General features: G+C 48.6%; 1 protein-coding gene across 1 annotated transcript in view; it reads right to left on the reverse strand.

The window, feature by feature from the left end:
* Positions 1–14,340, reverse strand: part of FAM20C (FAM20C golgi associated secretory pathway kinase) — a 52,261-nt gene extending 37,921 nt beyond the window's left edge. Inside the window, exon 1 of the mRNA XM_083372792.1 lies at positions 13,110–14,340. Coding sequence (XP_083228918.1) covers positions 13,110–13,870 — 761 coding nt within the window. The 5' untranslated portion in view covers positions 13,871–14,340. The remainder of the gene's footprint in view (positions 1–13,109) is intronic.
* Positions 14,341–14,813: the final 473 nt, after the last annotated feature.

The raw sequence follows: 14,813 nt of genomic DNA on the forward strand, positions 1-14,813 counted from the left end.
AAGAAGCTGTGCCCCTGGACACCCTCCCCCCACCCCTTAAAAGGGTCAGGAAATAATTGCTAGAGGACCTGGAGGAAATGATCACTTACTGAACCTAGACAGGATCGCCCCCATGAGGGATGAAACTGGAAAAGGAACTCAAGGAAGAAATTAAGTTGTTGCCCCCAGACTAGAGTCCTTTCATCAACAAGAAAGTCCTTCTGAAGCCATTTCAGAGCCTCGTGGCTTGCATTTCTCTTTTTTTAAAAAAAGATCAACAAGCGCCTCGCCATCTCAGCTGCTTCCTGCACTGCCAAGAAACTGTAAGCATGTTGGAAAGCGACTATATAAACAGAGGAGTCTCACTTTCTTGGGAAGAGAGAGCAGTTCTGTCAAAAACCCTCCATTCCTATTTGAAAGCAGACAAGGGCAGAGCCATCCAAATCTCTCTCTCTCTCTCTCTCTCAGTGCGTATGTTTACCGAGACAGAAGCTCCTAACAACCCAACCCAAACCTCAACCATACCCTGGAGGACTCTTGAGACTCAGAAAGTCTGACTCAATTATCCCCATCACGAGAGGAACCCCTTCATGTAAGCTACCAACAGATGCATTCACACGGCAGGCTAAGTTGGGTAAGGGATCCTCGGTTTGCCTCTTGCAGAGATTTCCTTACTGCCAGGACTAGCACTAGATGAGGTTATCTAGTTTGGGCAATGCCACTTCTACAAGAAAACCCCACATCCTCTTCCTCCTTCTCCTCCTCCTCCCCACCCTCCCCTGCCTTCTAACCCTGAGGACGTCACCTAGTTTGGTCACGAAACCTCTGCAAGACAACCACCCCTCATTTCAACCCCGAGCTACAGATATTCTCCTTTATCCGTAAGTTGGGTGACACTTAAACTGTTGGTCCTCTTCTTCCAGTGGCTTAAGATACTCTGCTTACAAAGACCTGCTGATCGAGTTGAAGGCCCCGTGCATTTTGCAAAACCAGAAAGCTGGTTTCTTCAAGGTGTGACAGGAATTTAGCCCACCATTTTAAGCCATCCCTGTGCTTTTATTTTATTTTTTTAAAAGCCACCTTTGATTCCTGACCTCCCGTTTGCAAGGGGGAGTTAATATTTGACTGCTCTGTCCTTCCGCCTACTCATTTTTAACCTACCGGTATGTGATATTTAACTCGGGGGTGGGGGTGGGGAGACAAGAGTCCAGTTGGTAGTTCTGGAATTTTAATGTCATTTATGTTGGAAAACTCCAAAGAAGCGGTAACAACCCAGAAACACCACGAATGGATGTGAAGGGTCATTAACATCACGGAGAGTGGGATGTAAACCACCCCCAAATATCACAAGATATGGGTATTTGGAGGTGGCTTGGAAATTATTACATCAGGAGAGAATGTGATGGCCACGTTGCTCCAGGCAAACCTAGTTTGACATCGCTGGAGTCGTTGCTATCCATATGCTATTAACGCTTCGGAGTCCAACTCAAGAGTCGGTTAGTCCCGTAAGGCTACAGACAACCGCAGCAGCAAGATATATCAAAAACCGCCTTGCCAATTGTAACTTAGCTCACCCAGTCCAAAACATCTAGAGAAGGTCTCCTGAAGGTTCCACCTCACAGGAGCTACATGGTCTCCGATTCAAGGTTAGGTCTTCTCAGAGAAACCCTCCACACTTTGGAATGTACCCTTCCCCCCATGGAGACATGCTTGGTCCCGATGCTCCTCCTATTTCAGAGGGAGGCAAAGAACATCTGGTTCAAGCAACACTTTGACTTATGAGGCGGATGGACAACCATCCATTATTGCGCTGCTGTTGTACCTGTGTCAGCTTTATCAGATAGAGCAGACAGGAAACACGACCAGATAAGCTAATTCTACCTTGTTGCAAAGCTACATGAGCAGAATCTTGCGCGTCTGGAAACACAATTTCTCCTCTCCACTTCCATTGCAGCACAATAACTAGGGATCCTCTTTCTGGAGGCTAAAACATATAGGGAACGGTTGCTGGAATTGGGTATGTGTAGTTTAATGAAGAGAAGGGTGAGGGGTGACATGATAACAGTGTTCCAATATCTCAGGGGCTGCCCCAAAGAAGAGGGAGCCAAGCTATTCTCCAAAGCACCTGAAGGCAGGACAAGAAGCAACGGATGGAAACTAGTCAAGGAGAGAAGCAACCTGGAACTAAGGAGAAACTTCCTGACAGTTAGAACAATTAACCAGTGGAACAACCTGCCTCCAGAGGTGGTGAATGCTCCAACACTGGACATTTTTAAGAAGAGACTGGACAGCCATTTGCCTGAAATGGTATAGGCTTTCCTGCCTGAGCAGGGGGTTGGACTAGATGACCTCCAAGGTCCCTTCCAACTTTATATATATATATATGTGGATCCTTGGTTTTTCGGGTTTTTCCCCGCGTAGAACTAAAGGTGTAGGCGCAACGTTTCGACAGAATCCCATCCGTCATCATCAGGCTGGTGGCTTTAGCTTCCTCCCAGAAGAAGGAAGCTAAAGCCACCAGCCTGATGATGACGGATGGGATTCCGTCGAAATGTTGCGCCTACACCTTTAGTTCTACGCGGGGAAAAACCCGAAAAACCAAGGATCCACATACAGGCAACCGCGAAAACCTCAGAAAACACACACACATATATATATATATAATTTTATTATTATTATTATTATTATTATTATTATTATTATTATTATTATTATTATTATTATTATTATTATTTCTCCGCCCTTTGTGCAGCTGTGGGCTATGCCGTCTCTTCTGTCACCGTTCCTTCAGCAGAGTCTCCCAAGATCTTTCTCTCACACCTTTACAATCTGGAAGAGGGATTTGTCTTTCTGATATTGCTTGGGATTTGACTCCCTCGGTATTCATCGTCCAGATTGTCCCAGAAATACAGGTAGCCCCAAATTCTCTTACTATTAAGTAAGACATTTGTTAAGTGAGCTTTTGCCCCATTTTACGACCTTCTTTGCCACAGCTGTTAAGCGAATCGCCGCAGTTGTTCAGTTAGTAACACGGCTGGGAGGTGAATCTAGCTTCCCCACGGACTTAACTTGTCAGAAAGTTGCAAAAAGTGTAGACTACGTGACTCCAGGATGCTGCCGCCGTCGTAAATATGAACCCAGCGTCTGAATTTTGGTCATGTGACCATGGGGATGCGGCAACGGCCGTTAAGAGTGGAAAAACTGGTCATGAGTCGATTTTCCGGTGCCGTTGTAACTTCAAACGGTCACTAACGGTTGGAAAGTGATGAAAGAGAGAAGCAATTTGGAATGAAGGAGAAACTTCCTGACAACGAGGACATTTAACCAGTGGAACAGCTTGCCACCAGAAATCGTGGGAGCTCCATCACGGGAGATTTTCAAGAAGAGAATGGACATTCACCTGTCTGAGTTGGTATAGGTTCTCCTGCTTGAACAGGGGGCTGGACTAGAAGACCTCCAAGGTCCCTTCCATCTCCATTCTACTCTACTCTACTCTACTCTACTCTACTCTACTCTATTCTATTCTATTACTCTACTCTACTCTACCTCATTCCACTCCACTCCACTCCATTCTAGTCTACTATTATATATTCTATTCTATTCTATTCTATTCTATTCTATTCTATTCTATTCTATTCTATTCTATTCTATTCTATTCTATTCTATTCTATATACCGGTAACAAACAGCTATAAGCAGAGGACTGCCTGTACTAGAAATGAACTGATGGTCTAAATTGGATGACTTTTCTCCAAGTGGAGCTCTTATAAGGCAACAAATGAATCTCCTTTGGAGTTTTCCGGAACACACCCTTGTGAGAAGCAGGCCAAAAACCGAATCCTTCTGCTTGTTTTAGAAAAGCCTAAAATAAACATTAGGGTAGACGATGGCCAGCCTTGGCATCTGATCTTAAACCAGGTGAGTTTCTATCGCTTTAACTCTCGGCTGCCCCACGGAAAGGCAGGGACTCCCTTCGTCAAATGCCTCCAAGGAGATTTGGAAGCCAAGGAACAAAGGAGAGATTGAGCAGCAGCTCAAGAAAGAACAGAGCCAAAAGATTTATCCAGTTCACCTGTCTTTGCTTCAAAGCAGCGCAGTGACGGGGAAGTAAGCCAAGCGTGAAACTCTCACTGTTCTCCTCTGCCATTTGGAGATACCTTGCCTGGGAATAGGGAGGCTGTACTGAAGGAGAAGAACAGAAAGCTGGAGGGCTTCAGGCAGAGCCCTTAAGCATCTCCTTGGTGAAGTCAACCTCCTTCCTTCCTTCCTTCCTTCCTCCCTTCCTTCCTTCCTTCCTTCCTTCCCTCCTTCTCTTCCTACCTTCCTTCCTTCCTCCCACCCATCCTCCCTCTCCCTTCCTTCATCCCTCCCTCCCTCCTCTTCCTTTATTACTCCCTCTCCCTTCCTTCCTTCCTTCCTTCCTTCTGCTCCCTCCCTCTTCCTTTCTTCCTTCATCCCCACCCCCTCTTCCTTCCTTCATCAATCCCTCTCCCTTCCTTCCTTCCTTCCTTCCTCCCTCCTCTATCTTCTCCTTCCTTCCTTCCTTCCTTCCTTCCTTCCTTCCTTCCTTCTCTTACCTTCCTTCCTTCCTTCCTCCCACCCATCCTCCCTCTCCCTTCCTTCCTCCTTCCCTCCCTCCTCTTCCTTCCTTCATCACTCCCTCTCCCTTCCTTCCTCCCTCCCTCCCTCCTCTATCTTCTCCTTCCTTCCTTCCTTCCTTCCTTCCTTCCTTCCTTCCTTCGCTTACCTTCCTTCCTTCCTCCCACCCATCCTCCCTCTTCCTTCCTTCCTCCCTCCCTCCTCTTCCTTTCTTTATCACTCCCTCTCCCTTCCTTCCTTCCGCTCCCTCCCTCTTCCTTTCTTCATCCCCACCCCCTCTTCCTTCCTTCATCACTCCCTCTCCCTTCCTTCCTTCCTTCCTTCCTTCCTTCCTTCCTTTCCTCCCTCCTCTATCTTCTCCTTCCTTCCTTCCTTCCTTCCTTCCTTCCTTCCTTCCTCCCTCCCTCCCTCCCTCCCTCCCTCCCTCCCCTCCCAGGCACCATTCACTAAACAGCCACCTTCTTTGGCAATGGACATTCTTGTCCAAATTGTGGCCACCAACCGAGGACTATCTGTAAATCTTGCTGGCCCCATTTATTCCAACACTTGTCATTCGGATGCAGCCTTCGGGAATGAGAACCGGTTTCTCTAGTGCTTACAAACCCTGGATTAGGAACAGAGAGACCCAAATTCTAATCCTGCCTTAAGCACAAAGCCAGCTGGTGGATTATGGGCCCATCTTCTCTCTCAGCTCGGGGATGAAGGAAGCCAAGCGTTTCTCTTCTGAGCAGCTCGCCAAGGAAATGTCACCATGAATCAAGATCAACCCCAAGGAACGCATCCACAACGGCCTCCAGAAGCAGCCACCAACCGGCGTACACAAAATGCAATTTTGTTCTCCCGAGTTAAAGCCAAATGAAAAAAAATCTGCCGGGCGTCGCCCAAATCCCAAGGCTTCATTCTTCTATTCAATTTTATCAGACCAGCTGCCTATAAGTACGGGATGATTGATGGGTCTCTAATAGACACACACTGCTAAGGCATGTACACATGATTAGATTGTTAGGATTCTGAAATAAAACAGGGAAAAGTCACCACCTCCGCCATTATGCCCACCGGTGTTAGGTTGGCTGCCCTATTTTTCAGGTTTTTCAAGCTGCAGCTATGATTTCAAGCTTGCAACAAACGTGGCCGGATCAGTAAATAACAGGCACAGACCCTCTTTTTTCCCCCAGACTAAACTTCCAATACAATCTACTTCACAGGAAACACGGGCAGGATTTGTCCCTCTGGGTTTATAATAGTTCTGCGTTGCACTATTTCAGAAGAGAGGAAAAGAAACGTACAGCATTGAGCTGGCTGGATATTGCCAGAGGCTAGAGTGTCCAAGTTTATCTGTTCAACTAGTCCAACCACAAATGAGAACCAGGTATTTCTATTATTAAACAAGCTGGCTGTTAAGAGAGTCACATCCAACTTTATGACCTTTAAGAGAACCGCTGCCGTTGTTAAGTGAAATCATGCAGGTGTTTTAGCAAGTCCAGCTTCCCACGCTGAACTTAGCCTGCTGGAAGCCCTTTAGGAAGGACACAAAGGGCAGTCATGTGACCTCAGGACACTACGACCCATTGTATAAGCATGTAAGGAACGGTTGCTGGAATTGAGCAAGTCAGGTTTAATGAAGAGAAGGACGAGGGGGGACATGATAAGAGTGTTCCAATGTCTCAGGGGCTGCCACAAAGAAGAGGGAGTCAAGCTATTCTCCAAAGCACCTGAAGGCAGGACAAGAAGCAACAGATGGAAACTAACCAAGGAGAAAAGCAACCTATAACTAAGGAGAAACTTCCTGGCAGTGAGAACAATTAACCAGTGGAACAACCTGCCTGCAGAGGCGGTGAATGCTCCAACACTGGAAGTTTTTAAGAAGAGACTGGACAGCCATTTGTCTGACACGGTATAGGGTTTCCTGCCTGAGCGGGAGGTTGGACTAGATGACCTCTAAGCTCCCTTCCATCTCCTCCCCTCCCTCTCCTCTTTATCCCATTCCACTTTATTCCATTCCATTCCATTCTGTAATTCAATTCAATTCTATTGAAATCTATTCAATTTGATTCAATTCAGTTCAGTTCAGTTCTGCTCTACATGCATACCGGATGCTCAGCAACCAAATTTTGATCACATGATTTTGGGATGCTGCATTGGTTGTTAAGTGCAAGGGCCGGTTGTAAAGTCCCATGTTCACTGATGATGTAACTTTGAACCGTCACTAAATGAACAGTGGTAACTGGAGGACTGCCTGCCTTTCTTACTTTTGAGAAGAACTTCAGAAGACAGCCTTGGAAGCAGATATATCTTCATCAACACCACCACATCCCTGATTGCCTTTCTCTACAGGTTGCCTCCCACATCGACTGAGTATATTTTTCATTCATTCATTCATTCATTCATTCATTCATTCATTCATCCATCGATTCGCTCACCCACCCACTCTTCAAAGTTTGTGACAACGTGAGAGAGTCTTGCAACATCTACCCCCTTGTGATGTCTCCAAATTTGTCCATTCCTCCCCCTTGGCTATTGGGTAGATCATTTTTATGTGCATAAAACCTCACTGGGGAGAAAAGGACTCCAGAATGGTTTAGCATCCTGATCCAAAAAGATCTGAAGCGGATTCTTTGGGATTTAAGAGTGGCAATTGATGTGAATGAAGTATCTTACAAGCTGGACAGTTCCTTCTCCTGCCCCACCAGCTAGAATCAGGGAGCTTTCTTCAGTATGTGGCCACCTTTATGTTGCCCTGTGAACTTTGGGGTGGGGTGGGGTGATTTATTATTATTATTATTTTTAAGCAGATGTGTCTCCTCTTTAGAGACCATTTAGGGAAGTCATGGAACCAGGAAGTTATCTGTGGCCTACTTTCCGAAAGGCCTTTCCGTAAGACGGAACATTTGAGTCGCTGGTCCGCCAGCGCTATTTCTTCACGCTAGCTGAAGAACGTGAGATCCAGTGCTTTTTTTTTTTGTAAAAGAAAAAGGTGCCGGAACTCACACGTCATACAACCCGCCTTGCCTACCCTACAAGGTTCCATCCAAAAAAGGTGCGGGAACTCCGTTCTGAGCGTTCTATGAGAAAAAAAGCCCTGGTGAGGTCCATCATCAAACAACACCGGTGGGCCAGGCTGAGAAGAAAAGATCAAGGGAAATCTCTTTCCATCCCAGTTCTGAGGTTTACAAAACTGGGGTGATTTCGGAGGTCCACCTGGGGTGGTTGGGATAAACTAGCATGACGTTTGACTGGTTGAAAAGTTTTAAAAGAGGGCAATTTCTCTAGGTGTTAGATTCCCATAAGATTTCTTTCACTCTTTCCCAAAGTCAACATTTAGGACATTGGAACGACAAACAAACAAACAGCCTGGCAAAAGAACCGCTTGGTTGCTGACCCAAGACAAAAAGATTCTCCACTTTTATGAATGAATGAACTTTCCAGGCCAAGGTAGAGATCAAGGAGACCATTCTTTCTTTGGCCTTTTTTTCTTATTTTTTTTTTGCTTCCCCTGCAGTTGCGGAAGGAAAAGCATTTAAATATTTTAAGCACCGAGATGTTAATGTTTTGCAGGCTGCTTTGGTGAGCCTCTAATTCAAAAGGCAAGCAAGCTATGCATTTCCATTCATAAATAATCAAGAGATGGTTGATCCTCAGCAAGGAGGAGAAACTACAATCCTGTTGTTATTAATGTTATTGAAGGAAGAGGGCAGCCTTGGATGAACGATCCCATCTGAGGTGCCTTTGAACCCCAAAACACCTAAAAAAAATAATCAACCAGCCATAAACGGAAAGAGGCAACTCACTCCTTGTATCAAGACTTCCAAGTTGGACTCAACTCCTGAGAAAGTCAAAGATACGTCCGAGTGATTTTCTTGCTAATAGTAAGAAATGATTTTCAATCTTCTAGTTATACTTTACAGTCCGGAATTATCCTAGTGACCCATCCAGGAATTAAGAAAATCCAAACCTTGATTTCCTTTCCAAGCTCAGTTAAGGGCTACTGGACTAGCTGCTTTATGAAGTATGTAGACAACTCTCATGGTCTGGAGCACCGATAGTTCAACCACGTTTGAATAAACCACAGCCGGCTGAGTTCAGACAACATCCAAAGTGTTTTTTGCAAGTCAGAGAGGCTGGATTCACACAGCACGGCGATCCCGGCTCTAGCAGAACACAACCTATCTCTGCATTGTGTGAACCAAGTCAAATTTACCTCCAGAGGCTCACCAGGTATTTTTTAAGAAGTCAGGGCTTTTTTTCTCATAGAACGCTCAGAACGGAGTTCCGGCACCTTTTTTGGATGGAACCTTGTAGGGTAGGCAAGGTGGTTTGTATGACATGTGTGAGTTCCGGCACCTTTTTCTTTTACAAAAAAAGCACTGTAAGAAGTCACATCCCACCAGGCTCAAGGTTGACTCAGCCTTCCATCCTTCCCAGGTAGGTAAAATGAGGACCCAGATTGTTGGGGGCAATTAAGCTGACTTTGTAATAATGCCGCTTGGGGTGTGTGTGAAAGCCCTAATAAGCAGGCATATGCATAGAATGAAGGCTACTGCTAAGCTTGTAAGCCGCCCTGAGTCTTCGGAGAAGGGCGGGATATAAATGGAATTAAAATTAAAAATTAAAATTAAAAAATATCTGTTGATTATACTTCAGATCAGGAATGCTGATGTTTTTGTGGAACTCTTGGGAGAAAATAAGAAAAGTCATAAAAAGACTGGTGTTGGTTTTTTTTTCTCCCCTCTCCCGCAACATCCCTTTTATCTTGGAAGGTGACGTCAACAAGATCCTGTCATAAAAACCATGGTCATTTAATGAGATGCTTGTGATTTTAGAAAGGAAGGGGTGGAGATTATACAACCACAATGATCGTAAGAGAGACCTGGGATGGGCTAAAAAAAATACTTTTAAGTTTTGTTTTTTTAATTATTATTATTATTCCTGCTCTTGGGATGGGAGGTTTAGCAAAATGACCAGAATCAGAAAGGACTCACCATCTGTTTACCTCTTCTAGGAACTCAATGTCTTGCCAGGTCTACAGTAGCTCTAACTTTGCAGAGGTGGGAGTGGCAAGCTCTTTTTTCTGTTTCTTCCCAGGGGGTTCATCTTTCTTTTTTCCCCTTCCCCTATTAGTCAATTTCAGCGGTCAATTTCATTCACTGTCCTGCTTCCTATTTTATCCCGCAACAATTCTGTCAGGATGCTCGGGAGATTAGGTAAAGGTAAAGGTTCCCCCGCACACGCGTGCCAGTCGTTTTCGACTCTAAGGGCCGGTGCTCATCTCCGTTTCAAAGCCGAAGAGCCAGCGCTTGTCCGAGGACGTCTCCGTGGTCATGTGGCCGGCACGACTAGACGCCAAAGGCGCACGGAACGCTGTTACCTTCCCACCGTAGCGGTCCCTATTTTTCTACTTGCATTTTTTACGTGCTTTCGAACTGCTAGGTTGGCAGAAGCTGGGACGAGTAACAGGCGCTCACTCTGCTACGCGGCACTCGGGATTCGACCCGCCAAACTGCCGACCTTCTGATCGACAAGCTCAGCGTCCTAACAGCCCAAAGTCAGCCAGCGAGCTCACATGGACGAAGGCAGGCTAAAATGAACATCTCCTTGAATTCAGTCCAGTTCTTTTCACCTATCGAAACACACTAGCTTCTTCCCTTCTTTCCATGAGTTCGCTTCGCCAGCTGCCTTAAAATAAAATCAACCGCTCTAACAATCTTTCCCACATTCTTCCTGGATAATGTCCTATTCAACAATACCAAATTTTCCTTGCCTTCCTAAGGTGGCACTTTCCCAATGACCAGATGATCATGTCTATATTCCTTGGCTGAGGATGATGGGGTTTACAATCTGGAAGATACCAAGAGGAAGAGAGAGAGAGAGAGAGGGAGAGAGAGAAAGAGGGAGGGAGGGAGGGAGAGAGGGAGGGAGAAAGGGAGAGAGAGAAAGAGGGAGGGAGGAGGGAGAGGGAGGGAGAGAGGGAGGGAGGGAAGGAGAGAGAGGGAGGGAGGGAGGGAGAGAAAGAGGAAGGGAGAGAAAGAGGGAGGGAGAGGGAGGGAGGGAAGGGGAGGGAGAGAGGGAGAGAGAGAAAGAGGGAGAGAGAGAGAAAGAGGGAGAGGGAGAGAGGGAGGGAAGGAGAGAGAGGGAGGGAGAGAGGGAGAGAAAGAGGAAGGGAGAGAGGGAGGGAGGGAGAGAGAGAGGAGGGAGAGGGAGGGAGGGAAGGAGAGAGAGGGAAGGACACAGGGAGAGAGAGAAAGAGGGAGGGAGGGAGGGAGGGAGGGAGAGAGAGATATCTTCTCTCTTGTATATCAATGAAAAAGAGCTGATTATATTTTCAAATACTCTTTTTGGGAGAGCCACCTAATGAAAGATCAAGAAAGGGACGCAGCCTTTGATGGAGACGAGGCTCATCAGCCACAATAAAGTCTTCTCTTTTTTTTAATTTTGGACAAGGGCGTGCTTGAGCCATTCAATATTTTTTAAAGGCAAAAGCAGAAAGAGAAGCAGAATGGGAGCAAACATCATCCAGGGTTAGCTTAATCTCAATCAAGTTCCACAATTGAGAGGTGGGGGTGGACCTAATAATCTACCCGCAACATTTTCAGATATATATATACTTTTTTTTAAGATTCGGGGATGCTTTGCCTGAAAGTAGATAGGGAATATTCTGAAATTCCCCCCCTCCTATTGCTTGCAAAGGGTGTGTATGGGGGGGGGGGAGGTGTCAGCCAATACGAAGCAATCTTCTCTCTCTTTCAATGGGGGGGGGCAGAAACAAGAGCTGAGAATCTCCTTCTCCTGTATAAAGCAAGCCCCACCCCCGTTTTATAAGGGTGGGGGGAGAATGATTCATCCAGGCAAAGCTTTGGTTATTTTTTTTCCAAAAAAAAAAATCTTAAAAGCACCAGGAAGAAGAGAGAAGCAAGCTGTTTTTTTTTAACCATCCTTCTCTCCTCTGCTTCTCAAAAGGGGGGAGGGTCTCAGCTCATCCCCAGGAGGAGGGGAAAAATGAGAGGTAGAAAAAGAGGAACATTCCAGTTTGATGATCCACCCGGCCAGCCAGCGGGAGAGTACTCAAAGCCAATTACTCTGCCCTTGTGGCTTTTAAAGGCAGACTAGCCCACCCAGCACCAATGCCAGCCATTCAACATCAGCCACGCTTCATCCTTCAGAAGGAACATCTCCATGATGTGGGGAAGGAGAATCGGGTGGTGGGTGGTGGTGGTGGGGAGGGCTCCTGCTCCCACACTTGAGATAAACTTGGCTTGAAGGTTAGGGCCTGGCTCGGACCTCCCTCAAAGGCCAAAGATCATCAATTTCAGTTAGTTGTGGACTTCCCAAAGACATAACTAGGGAACTATTATATACGTTGAGTTTGGGCTCCTGCAGGGCCCTAAAGGGGACTGACCCGTCATGGCGTGGAGATTGGCACAAGGCAAGCAGCCAACCCTGGCTGATCAACCACATGGCTTGACTTGACACCCAACAGCCTCCATCTTGGTGGGCAAGCCACAATTTTCCAGGTTCCCATCACAGCTTAAAGTCCACTTGACCAGTTGGCTCATTTAGCACCTTCAGCCTTGGCGAACAAATCCCCTCCCCAGCTAAGGGGATCCGTGACGCTCGCTGAGCTCAGAGCAAACCAAGCACCCCTCATTTCAACCCTCAGCTACAAATAATCTCCTTCATTAACCCCCCCACCATAGCTTGCATTCACAAGTTACCACCTGGTCAACGGGTTCAGAACACCTGGGGATGAAGGAGCACCCTGTAATGTCTGATCTCCACCACCCAGGATTCTCTACCCTGGCTTTACGCAAGCCCTACAAACACCCCACCCTGCCACCCCAAGGTTCAGCAGGTCGTGTCACCCCCCAAAACCTAACGCCGGATGCCATGCCTCCTTAAGGAACACCAGCTGCCTGCCATTAGTGCAGGTTCGAGTCCCACCAGGCTCAAGGTTGACTCAACCTTCCATCCTTCCGAGGTAGGTAAAAATGAGGACCCAGATTGTTGGGGGCAATAAGCTGACTTTGTAATAATGCCGCTTGGGGGTGGGTGTGAAAGCCCTAATAAGCAGGCATATACATAGAATGAAGGCTACTACTGCTAAGCTTGTAAACCGCCCTGAGTCTTCGGAGAAGGGCGGGATATAAATGGATGAGGACCCAGATTGTTGGGGGCAATAAGATGACTTTGTAATAATGCTGCTTGGGTGTCTGTGTGTGTGTGAAAGCCCTAATAAGCAGGCATATCCATAGAATGAAGGCTACTGCTAAGCTTGTAAGCCGCCCTGAGTCTTCGGAGAAGGGCGGGCTATAAATGGAATTAAAATAAAATAAATAAATAAATAAATAAATAAATAAATAAATAAATAAATAAATAAATAAATAAATTAAAAATAAAATAAATGCCCGTCTCGCAAAGCTACACAAACTCCCCCGCTCCTCCTCCTCCTCCTTCCCTCTCTCCCCCAATTCTCGTCTCTCTGCCCCCCCCGCCACCCCCCTTCCCCTCCCCTCCCCCCCCTTCCCTTTACTCACTCACCACTCGGGATTCTCTGCCGCCTTGGGGTGAAACCGGAGGTCGCTGTTGACGTTGAAGAGGAGGTCGGCCTCGTCCAGCTGCGGCACGGCCAGCTGATAGAGCGGGTGGGCGAAGAGGGCGGCCAGGCGAGAGCCGGCGCCCGCGGGCGCCGCCGCCGCCTCTTCCCGGGAAGCCGGCAGCAACGGCGGCGAGGGAGGCTCGTTCTGCAACCCGTCGCCTACTCTCGTTTTCCCTTTCGCGCGGAACGCGCCGCCGCCGAGCTCCGGATCGGCGCTGAAGGCTCGAAGCGGCGGCTGCTGCTTCGGCTCGGCGTTGCCGTGGGCCGGCCCTTTCTCCCCGGAGCTGAGATTGGAGCTGGGCTCGCTGCTGAAATCCTGCAAGAGGCGCAGCGTGTGCTTGCTAGGCCAGCCCGCGGCTGCCGCGGCCGCCTCCGAGGCGCCGGCTTCGGGACGGCCGGCTTCCTCCCGCGTTGCAACAGCAGCAGCAGCCGCCGGCGGAGGCTCCGGCTCCAGCGAAGACGGCGGCGGAGGTGGTTCCTTGTGCCAGCCGCCACGTTCTTGCCCCGGCTGGGCTGCAACGACGACGGCGGCGGCGGCGTGCGAGCAGGAGCAGCCCAGACTAGCGTCCGCCGTCCCGGCCTCGACCCCGGCGGCTCGCTTCTCCAGCTTGGGCAACAGATCGACAAGGATGTGCAGAGTGCAAGCCACCAGGAAAACCAGCAGGATGAGGACGCGGAATTTGCGCACCAGGATCAGCTTCATGGCTCCGGAGAAAATGAGCTTTTGGGGGTGGGGGGTCCCGGAGGTCCCAAGCTGGAAAAGCAACCGGGCTGGGAAGTCAATTCAGCAGCCTGGGCTCGGAGACCGGGAGAAGCAAGGCTGGGTGGGCTTTGCAAGCTCTCTCTCTCTTTTTTTTTTCCTTCCCTCCTTCCTCTCTTCTTTTATTCACGATCCAGTCGTCTTCCTCTCCGGCTGCCGCGCTCTGTCCATCTCGCGAGAAAGGCCTGAAGAATTTTCCCGGCCTCCTTCGGCCACCGCTTTTTTTTTCTTTTCTTTTTTTTTGACCCCCCCCCCAAAGATCCTCGCGGCTTTGGCCCCCACAAAAAAAAAAAAACACAACAAAACGAAGCGAAGCGAAGGAAGGAAGGGAATCCGAGCCGTCAGCGAGGCGAGCCTTTCCAAACAGGACGCCGCCGCTTCCAGGCTGGCCAACGCAGCATTTATTGCCTTGGGTCCTGGGGGGGGTGGGGTGGGGGGCTCAAAAGCAAGCCGAAAGACCAAAGAAAGCAAGCAAGAAAAAGTCCTCGGAGCGCCCCGGGATGGGGGGTGGCTTTAATTCAGAGAGAGAGAGAGGGGGGGGGGGTTTGTCGAAGCAGCAGCAGCTGCAGCAGTTCTGCGGGCCCCCCCTCTCCAAAGCGCCCCGTCTTCCGAAGAAGCAGCTTGGCATTCGGCGCCCCCCCCCCACACCCCCGGTGCTCGCCGGAGCCTTCCTCGTGCCACAAGCCCAAGGATGCCGCAAGTCCATCGGCCGGCGCTTGTCCTCCCCCCACCCTACCCCCCCCTCGACCCGAAGAAGCGACGCCTCAGCCCTGGGACCGGCTCCCCGCCAAGCTTCGGCGGCCCGGTTGGAGAGCCTCCCCTCCGGCGCGCCTCGTTCTCCGTGCGCGGACCGGCCCGCCTTGCTTCTCCAGCCCTTTCCGGAGGT

The sequence above is a fragment of the Vipera ursinii genome, assembly GCF_947247035.1.
Source record: "Vipera ursinii genome assembly, chromosome: 13".
NCBI classification, from domain to species: Eukaryota; Metazoa; Chordata; class Lepidosauria; order Squamata; family Viperidae; genus Vipera; species Vipera ursinii.